The 10,688-nt window shown below is 39.0% G+C and overlaps 1 protein-coding gene across 1 annotated transcript in view; it reads right to left on the bottom strand.

Annotated features, from left to right (window-relative positions):
- Positions 1 to 687: 687 nt before the first annotated feature.
- The window catches only part of LOC121340690 (leucine-rich repeat and fibronectin type-III domain-containing protein 2-like), a 34,284-nt gene continuing 24,283 nt past the window's right edge, over positions 688 to 10,688 (bottom strand). Inside the window, exon 2 of the mRNA XM_041413608.1 lies at positions 688 to 1,606. Within this exon, the coding sequence (XP_041269542.1) occupies positions 688 to 1,606 (919 nt within the window). The remainder of the gene's footprint in view (positions 1,607 to 10,688) is intronic.

Genomic DNA, 10,688 nt, shown 5'->3' with positions numbered 1-10,688 from the left:
AAAAGTCCACTCAACAACAAATATTGTTTGCCCAGATGTCACAGTTAAGACCATGAGATTATGCTAAACAATGTACTCTGATCTGCCTCTGTGGGTGCCCTGCCTGCACTTTCGAGAAGATTCCTTGGAATGACAACCAGATATATCCTAGCACCAGTCATATCCACAGAAGTGTATTTCTGTCTTTAAAAAAAAAAGGAAAAGAAGGCTTTTCATTTATACATCAGTTAAAAAAAAAAAAAAAAAAAGGGGCCATTAGAAAAAAAAAAAAAAAAAAAACAAACAAAAAACAAAACCAAAAAGAAAAATAAAGAAAGAAAGTAAAAAGAAACCTTGTAAAATTAAATTTCTGCTGTTAAAATCTTTTTCATCCTCCTTGTTTAATCTTGTGTGAAGGTTCACCAGGAGTCTGAGTAACTTTTGGAAAGCAATGCTAAATGCAACTAGCAAATTCCTTGAAACATTCACGCATGGTTTAGTTGGGGCCAGACAGGAATGGTACCATATGTGCCTATTCACATTTCATGACCCTCTTTCTCTTTTAATATTCCTGTAGCTTGCTTGCCTATCTTTTTGGCCAGTACAACAGAAAATGTTTCCTCCCCTCTCCTTCCAATTGCATGGGCCTGAAGCAAACCACACTTTATAACACATGAGGGGAGAAGAGAAAGGGGGAGACACTGATATTTACACTGTGCTTTCCATTACCCACTCTGAGCTCCCGAAAGTCCCTTTGGCCCCTGTTAGGTCATTGTCATCATACTGCAAAAGCATGCCGTTGACCGAGAGGCTCCTCTTTGTCCAAATGTTTGTTATCTTTTTTGGGTAGGTGCAACACTGAGATGTGGCAAAGTCCCCCATGTCAAAAGAATGGCTACGTTTAGTTTTGCCCTCCAGAGGCAACATGAGGAAGCTGCGGAGTTTGGACTCTGTCTGGCCCAGCAGTGGCTCTTTGTCCGAGTGGCGGGCCACCGTGGAAGTTCTGGAGTCTGTCATTTCCTCCTTTTTCTGACATTTCAGTTCCAGGGAGGCAAAAGCTCCCATTAGCCGGTCAATATTGTGTTTTGACCGGGAAGGAGGCCTCCATTTACTGGACAATGTGCCCTGTTCACTTTGGAGGCTGTAGTTGTCACAGTCACGGCTATTTGCGGAGCTGGAGGAAGAGGAGATGCTGCTCCGCGCAGACTGACAGTTAAATTCCATAAGTTCATTTCTCACCACCACTTTGGGATTGACTTGGGGCAAGACTCCATTCTGAACTGGTTGTGCTCCATTTGTCTGTGAGTAGACATTGCTGACATTTGACATCTTGCCCTGGGAATTGTTGCAGACCTTATAGCGGACCATGAGGATTACAATGAATACCAACAGGGTCGCCACAATGATGCCTCCAATGATCAGAATCATGGTCCCACCCAAGAACTGACTGTGCATCGACTGGCACTGAGGGTAGTCTTCTTTGGTGAAGAACTGGGCACATCCCACAATATTGGTGGCAGTAAGGGTTGTGGCTGTGTCATCCCACATTGCCAGGACGCAGAGGTCATAGCCTGTTCCAGAAACAAGGTTGGTTACAACAAAGGCCTTGTTTGTAGCTGGTATCATTCTTGAAATAAAAAAAAAAAAAAAAAAAAAAAGGAAAATAAAAAGAAAAAAGAATTGGTTATTCTTGACACAAATGTAAAAGAAAGAACAGAGATTAGAACAACATGATATTAACTGTTCCGAGTAGTGACAGAGGGGAGCCATAAAATTCAGAGCCATAAAATTCAATCATTCCAGCTTCCCAGCTCCTGAGGATTCAACATCTCAGCATTCAGTAACACGCAAGTTTTGAGGGCCAGTTCTCAACTGTGCAATAAAGGGAATAAGAAAAAGCAGACCGAACTAAACTGAGGATTCTTTTTCTCCTCACTTGCATCTGAAATATATTCAGACTTGAACAAGTAACTCAGAATAAAAGCACACAAAGAGCAGTTCTTGCTGAGTATGCAAATGACCCTTGTGCTTGCTGAGTCTCAACGTGGCAGTTGTCACATCACTTCACAGGTGCCTGAACATTTACTGTCTAACATCAGCAGGTTACTTACCTTGTGAAGGCAAGGGTCTACACTCTGTTTTCTCACTGACTGAGAATGAAAGGCAGGCAATCATTTCTCTCTTTTTCTACACTCTCCCACTTACTTTCCTCATCCTCCTACTCCACACTGTGGGAAATATCTCCTAAAAATGCAGCTACCATCATCATCTTTGCCAAAAATTTATCACTGCAACCACCTTCCCTCGTGTGAGTGAAAAAGGAATACTGGCAGTGGCAGTATGGGCTGTGGAAATGTGAGGAGAGGTAGGAAGATATAGGGATGGAGATAAGAAGGTTTCTTTAAAATAAAAAATTCTACTCATGTATAAATCCATTTCCAAAAACCAAATAGCTGGACTGAAGCTGTGCTCCAAGTTGGGACATTTATGGGCGTTATTCTTTGCTGCCACAACACTTAAGCAGTCATTTGAACTCATGCAATATTAGAGCATCGCTAGCATTCAAAATTAGCAGATGGGAATGAACATGGTCTACCCCCATTTCAAACCGGTGAAAATTGCAGCACATTAGTGAAACAGAGTGGAGAATCCCAGATTTGGTGCCTGGTGGGTAGCCAAGAATAACACCAGAGAGATACCCCATGCATGTTTCTCATTACTGCCACATTACAGGCTTGGGCAAGAGAAAAAAAAGCTGAAATTAAAATAGCCCATTATGACTTAGACCTGCAGGTCTTTTGCACAAGGGAGTCCTACAGACACTTAGAGCACACAGTGAGCTGGTGTGACTATTTGGGATGGTAAGGCCTGGGCACAGGAATGAGGCAGACTCCTTGTAGGAGCGCCAGGCTTCCTTAGCCTCACATCACTGCCACAGCCAGCACAAACTGCAGCTCTGCAGAGCACCTTCTGTGCAGTGGGAGGGAACAGACCTGCACAGAGAAGCAGCAACGTCAAGGCACTCCAAAGATGATTTTCTGATCATCTTTGCATTTATGCATTCACGCCACTTACTCAACCCTTCAGTCTGGCCACAGGCAAGGATGTGGCTCCTTTTTAAAAAGCAAACAAACACAGAAAAAAAAATCTGTAAGGAAAAGAAATATCGGTGAGAGACACTTGGAATATAAACATCATCTGGCAGGTTTACTCAATGTTGTATTTGAAATTCTAGGCACATTTATCATCCTAATGTAGCTGTTTGACACAGATATAGATGAACTATTCAGAATGAGCTGAGAGGTCATAAAACAGCCCTCATGAAAGACTCCAGATACTGTTGCTAAAATGGTTCCAAAAGTTGAAATGTTTGGTATCAAGCTATTTCTAATTGTTCTGCTCTCCCTGTGGCTCTGTGAATAGAGCACCTCTGCTCACAGCAGACTTCACTTTGTTGAATTGTTCAGGGACATATATGCACACACCAAAGAAGATATATGGAATAACAGAATGCTATTGATCATTAAACATTTGATTTTAAACTCTTGAATAGTTTCACCAATTGCTTCCTGTCTCCTTCTGTAGTGCTATACTCCACATTTCACCCCCACTCCCAGACCAAAACTTAAAAAAAGTCTGCAGCTGTTAAGTCATTTTGAAGTCATTTCACTGTAAAACCTCATTACAAACAAGTTGCACTGCTATCAGAAAGAGTAGTGAACCCCACAAACAGGGTCTTGGAGTTGGGTCATAACCCTTGGAAAAACAGGACTGTAACACCACCTGTTAGAGTGGTTCCTTTGGCTTTGCACTGGTGAAACACAGAGATAAGAGTGACTACTCTCTCTGAACAAGCAGCAAACACCTGGGTTTACACACTTTACATCTTTGCACGTGTCTGGTGGTCTTTGCGTGTAGGCTTTCTCACCACTTACACAACCCTTCAGTCTGACCTCAGGTAAGGATGTGGCTCTTTTTAAAAAGCAAGCAAACATACAAAAATAGAAATACAGTTGTTCAGCCTCACACTTATGCCCAATTCCAGTGAACACTGATAGCCCAAATCATTTATAGCTTGCTTTCTTCAAACACACAAGCTTCCAAGGAAATGTAACTGCCTAGAATATTTCAAGGACTGGCAGGTGATGAATAGCAGCAAGAAGTGTATAGCCAATCCATTTTTGAATGTACAAAAGTGAGGCCATAACTAGTCCTAAGGCTTGGACAGGTTAACTGTGTTGAAATGTGCTATAATAAAAACCTTGTCTTAGCCTTAAAAAGAAACAGAGTCATTTCTAAATTCAATGAATCCTGGAAGACACATCTGTAATAATATTGGGACTAATAATGTGTTTTTAAAAGATTACAGTTGTAGTCCCAATTAAGGAAAAAGCAATCAAGTCTCCATATACATCTAAAATAAAGAATTTTGGTTGTTTCTGCAAATAAACTTTAAATGCTCTTGTAAAATATTCAAATTATTCTGCTAAGGCACAGCTAAGCATAGGAATAAGCAACAATTTCAGGAGTACTAGGAGTTAAGTAATTAATTTCAGATGTAGTTTTCTATGTTACATTGAAAGCAATCTTGTTCTCTTAAACTTGCCAAATTTTAAGAGTATTTCGGCATGGCTCCATGCTTCGGTCTATCCTCCCCAAACATGCTGCCAATTAGATACGATGGATGACATCTCTTAACGCTCCCCACATCTAAAATCAATGCAGATATATTTTCATTCTGGGATATTGATGACTCTTTCTTTGATTGTCCCCAGCACAGGTAGCTGCAAGATGCCGCTTCAGTCTTTGCTTTGCTGCCTAAGAGGGGGTGTCTCTTCATGGCTCCTCCATGGGTGCACTGCCAATAATCATGGGCCACCGTGCCATTAACTCTGGGACTCAAGAGCACAGAGCTGCTGCAAACCTAAGAGGGGCCAGCAAAACTGGGTCTAGGCAGAGATCTTGCAAGGCTTGTTGAGTCCACTCATCACCTAAACACAGAAAGTTGGTTCCAGATCACAAGAATCTGATGCATTAGAGATCAAAAATAGCTTTTTTTTAAGTTGTTATCTTCTGGAACTCAGAAGATCCTGGTGTTCACCTGCCAGCCCTCTGATAGCAAACATACTTAACAACTGTGGTATCTTGAAGCAACAACTTGATAATGTCCACCTGCTCTTCAGGGCAGGGTGACCTTGCAGAGATGCTTCTTATCACAAAAGAGGAATAAAGATCTAAATTTGATATTAGCTTTTCTTCAGGAAAAAAACCAAACAAGTGATAGTTGACTAAGTGCAGGAGGAGATCAACTAATGAAAAACTTGCTTATAGATTATAGGTTATGAAAGGTTTTAATCTATCCAGTTTAAGAAGTCCTGGAGCAGTGAGGACTGGGAAAACAAACACACAAATATGTCAAAGGGGAAAGTGTAAATTTAGTTCTGGCTAGGTCAAGACACAATTTGAAAATCTTATGGAAATCTCACTGTCCAGACATATAAAGCACAGTCATTTCTGCCTTTCTCATTGGGTTTATCCTCTTTGGAGTAGGAGGAGCAGGCAAATCTCTATATTCCTGCCAGGATTTTGTTATCTGATTTTTAATCTAGCTTCTGAATCCTATCTGAAGGTCAAAATATCCCAAAGAAAACTATTAATATATTAACAAGTTTCTGACCTCTCCAAAAATCCTCCCTCTATAGGGAATGATATGAGGATAGGGGTCTTACAACTGACCTTCTTAATTTACAGGGAAAAGCCCCCTTCTGTCATTCTTTGGTACAAGAGCTTTAGTTACTGGAAGAGGAGGAGACCTCTGGCCAGGATTGGGGCATGGCATAACTTTCTGAAATAGAACAGTAGACAGATTCTCCTTGGAGAGTTAATGTGGGATGAAGAGCTATGAAGCCATGAAGGTTTGCCGGGCTTTTTCAGACAATGCATTCCCTTCAATCCATGGAGATTTGTGTCTCATTTTGTGAAAGTACCAAAATGAGTCCATGAGACACTTTGGAAAAAAATGGAAGGAGAGTGCTGGAACTCTTATTTGAAGTCAATCTTATTTTGTATCACCACTAAACTGTCCTTGTTATGTCCTTGTGGACACAACATAGAGAAAGCAAGAAAATTTGTAATAATTCACTTTGATGTGTAGTGATATTAAGAAAATTAGAAAATAAATTAGTTAGAAATGCAGGGGAAAAAGGTTTGCTGCAGACTTCTGTCATAATCCCAGATGCAAGTGAGCACTGAAGCTTGCAGAGAGTGAACTGTGCAGAGAATTTAGGATAACTGAGTTTTATTCTTCCTTTATCAGCTTCACTGATATCAGGCTCCACTTTATCAGTAACTCTCAGTTCCTGAGAAATCATTTTGCTGTACTGTAAGGCTTCTCATTTATAAAATGGGGATAATGCCAGCAATCTCCTTTCAAAAGAGGCCTGTAGTGTATCGGAGGAAATTAGTAGATATTGTGATTACACTGTAATATACAAATGGTTCTTTTCTTCTATGTAGCACTGGGGATTAGCAGAACTGAACTGCTGGTTAACAGTGTGGTTATGCAAAACAGACAAATTAGACAAAATCCAGATTAGGTTAATTGGCTAGGCAATTATCTTCCTTTATGCCATCAAAGGAGGAATATGATACTATCTAGTTTCAGTCTAAAACTGCTTTAATCACAGAACTTGCAGGGACCTTTCAAGGCAATTCCTTTGGGAAGGTACTTGCAACTTCCAAGACTCAGCTCTATAGTAACTAGACCATTGCTTTTCTTTTTTCTTTTCTTTTCTTTTCTTTTCTTTCTTTTCTTTTCCTTTTCTTTTCTTTTTCTTTTTTCTTTTCACTATATTCTATCTTTGCACAGTTTTTGTTTTACAGTCTGGGTCTATATACTACCTGTATACAATTTCTCCTTCTGAAATGAATGCTAGGACTTCAAAATAGAGTCATGCTAATTTATTAAATGCTGTATCAGGAAAAGGTGAAAACAAAGTTTAAAAAGCTCAGTTCCTTGGGTGTGAATTTTGTGGGTGTTGCAGACTGTACACTAATTGTTGGCCATTGCTAATCGATGGTGTCATTATTCACTATAATTTGTCATGAGGAGGGAAAAAGAAAGAGAAAGAGGGGTGCAAGGGTGAAATAGCAATTGTTTTGTAAAATTATATTAGTTAGCACACCATTTTTCTGTATAGTAAAGCCTTACTGTGAAAATACCAGTCTCACTGTGCACTCCTAAACTTCCTCTTAGATAAAGTTACTTTCACTTCAGTGCAAAATATTACTCTCAGGACTAGAAATCAGTCCAGAAAAGTTAAACACTGGAATCTGAACAATCTTCATTTTCCAGGAAAAATTTAATGACAAGCAGTATCCTTTTTTTTCATTAATAAATTTGTCTCCTATTTTAAGATATTTGTTGGTTTGTTTTTTCTTCCTTCAGTCCAGTTTCATATATTTATTTTTCTAGAGGAAAAAAAAAAAGAAGAAAATATTCCAGGTAATTTGCCATTGAGTGTTGTAGAAGGGTCTGAGAGAGTCCTACATTTCAGGTAGTGTCCACCTTCCCTTCAATCTCAGTAGGATAGAAGTAGGCTGGTAGAGAAAGGGGAGAGGAAAAGTATCAGCAGGGGCATACTGGTGAGAGATTGACTAAAAATCATGTAAAAATTTGAAGATCTTTCAGCAAAGCCAAGACAATTGTAAAGATAGGGAAGTGAAAAGACCTCAGATGGAGGACAAAGATAAAGAAATCAGGAGAAAAAGGCAGAAAATATCAGAGGAAGACTAGAAGGATCTAAATTGAAGTGAAAATGTCACACCTGATGTATTGCCTGGAAGCAAGAGCTTGCAATTGCCAAATTTGGGCTGCAGACTAAGCATTCTTCTTGGCTGCCAACTTTTGTGATTTGCTTGAAAGTTTTATCGGATGTTCTGGTGTAATTTTTTCTGGTTTTTTATCCTAGAAAGCCCCAGTTTCTGTAGTGGTGGAATGAAAATAGAATCTAAAACATTATTTAAAATTAAGCTAACAATGGAAATTAATTTCTGACCTTTCAGATTTCAAAAGAAATCCTTGAATATGTGTCTTCAGATCATCGTAAGGCCTGAGGAATTAAAAAAAGAACAACCAAAGGAACAAAAACAAAAACAAAAAAAAAACAAAAAAAAAAACAAAAAAAAAAACGGGTAAAAAAATAGTGAGATCTGTCTTTTGGCACCTGATTCAAGATTTTTTTAATTTAGAATCTGGGAAAGGCAGAGACCTATTTTGACCTGCATCTTGGAAAAATCACAGTTTTATTTCTGGTGTCCTGGGAAAAGAGATGTTTGTTAGTATTAGCAACAGGGCATAATTCCTCTGTCAGTCATGCCTACATAAGGAAATGTCAGATAATACCAGGAGGTAACCAGACTTTTGCAGTAAACACTAAATCAACCCAGCATGAATAATTTCTTGCATTTTTATTTTATTAGTTTTGGAGGGTTTTATGATACGGAATCATAATTTTGCTTTCAGATGGAGCATTTATTATTAAACACAAATCCCTTCTTGCTTTTCTGAAACTTATCTTCTCATCACTCATTTATCTAGCTGCCCTTCAGAGAATCTCTCTTGTCAAATAAAACACACAGCACATATCATTTAATTATTATTTCCTAATTTGCTTAGGTTCTTTCCTGCTCTTTTGGAAAAGTGGGGTTGGAGGTGGGGAAGAGAAGGTAGAGACAAAAGCAACTGATATGCCTGTCAGAAGATGATGAACCAGAGAGATACTGATATTAAATATATGCCTTGTGCTATAAGGGAAAGTAAAAAAACCAACCCAAACTTTAAACTATTGGCTCAGAGAATATAAAATTTTTTAATAGACTGCTGAATAATATCCCCTGGGGGTACTTTGGAGTAATTTATCAGGTGACAGAGGAAAGTGTAGGCCTCTAGGGAACATTATTTCACAAGGCTGAGAAAGAGAAACCATGGTTCAAGGTTCCAGGGTACAATGGCCCCCTCCATTGTCATTTCTCTCTTCCCTTTATAATTCTCAAAAAAATTCTTGCAAACCACAGTCAGGCTCAATGGGTGAGGCACTTGGATGAAGATCACCAGAAATGTCTTCTGATGCTTTGAATCAATGAAGGTGCTCACTTCAGCTGTTTAGGTGCAAGCTACTGCTCTGGGACAATCTCATTTTGGTTCATGTTGGTATGACAACACAAAATTAGACTTTCAGGCTCCCCGATCTGTGCTATAATTTCTTTCATGTGGACACAACAGAAGCAGACATTTAGTACCCCGAGTTTTCAATTTTATCTTTGTAGGGAAAACCTTGTCAGTACTAAAGATTAATCCAGTCACACCCAAGCTATTCAGCAGCACACAGAACACCTTTCACCTCATTATACTAACTGCCTCAGAAAAAAAATTCCTCACACTAATTCAAATCCAACTAAAACATATTTAAGCTCATTAGCTGGGTAATTGAAAGCCCACACAATATTTCTGTTAGTAAACGTGAAGCTGAAGTATTTATGGAAATAATGCAGAGGCACACTAATGAATTCACTCTGTATCCACACGTAAATGTGGAGTTAGAAAGCTCTCATCATTCACAGCAATGTTTCAAAAAGCCAGCCAGAATATTTTAGATTACTCAACAGTATGTAAAGCTAGCAACTGACAGTGGAAGCAACATATTACAACCACCCTGTTTCTAAAGATGGGGAAAGGTAAAAGTTTTCCATGAAAGGGATGTTCAAGTCATTAAGCAGAATTTGGATCCTGAGACACACTTTTCCCAGGTTTTTATAGACAAATGGCTCGTACACTTGGCTGAAGTGTCATGATTATTCTCTCTGACTCAAGTAATTCAGAATTCTTTTTTGCAGTGTTAGACAGTTACATCAGAAAAGGTCACGCCTCCAACCAGCAGAGGTTACCAGAAGGGAGCAACATTAGAAGTAATGCGCACATTTAGAAACTCAAATGAAATTAATTTGGAAAAGGGAATCTGCTATTTTCCTGGCAGAACACAGCTGTCAGATTCAGCCATATGCTGTCCTTGAGGGTTACAAGCAGGGTTTTCCACTTATTTCCAGGCAGTGAAATCTGTGTAAATTATAATGAAGGGATCCTATAGCGGTTAATAGACACCCACCTCCTTTTTCTGTAAGAGCTCATGAGAGCTGAGATGAACAGGACTCTCGGTGACTTAGTAGCAATTTTGACCCTGCTCACAGCTCAGAGCACTTAGGTCATGTTGAAACTCTCATGTGCTGTAGAAACTTGGTGTCCTACCACACAGGATAATTTTATGTCCAGAAGGTCGTGCCAGAATGACAAAAGCTCCAGGCACTGCCTGAAGTTATGTTTGCCCATATTTTGTAATTGGCTGGCCAAAGCAAACTTCAACATGCTGTTTCAAGTTCTTCTGTCAAAAAAATCTTTGTGCACTGGTAATAGAAATGTGGAGTCAGCTAACAGCTGACAAGACTATTCTAATTATTCCAACCAAAAGAAAGAATCTTGAAATGAAATGAAATGAAACAAAATGAAATGAAATGAAATTAAATTAAATGGATATCAATCTGTATGTGCATATACATATACATATTATATATTGCACTGTGTAATACGTATACACTGATATATCAGTTTGTACAAAAGAGTGTCAGCATTAGTTTAAGGCATAATTTATGCATTA

Source organism: Onychostruthus taczanowskii, unplaced genomic scaffold (genome assembly GCF_017590055.1).
Source record: "Onychostruthus taczanowskii isolate IOZ18803 unplaced genomic scaffold, ASM1759005v1 scaffold42, whole genome shotgun sequence".
NCBI lineage: Eukaryota > Metazoa > Chordata > Aves > Passeriformes > Passeridae > Onychostruthus > Onychostruthus taczanowskii.
This window is presented reverse-complemented; position numbering and strand designations above follow the sequence as displayed.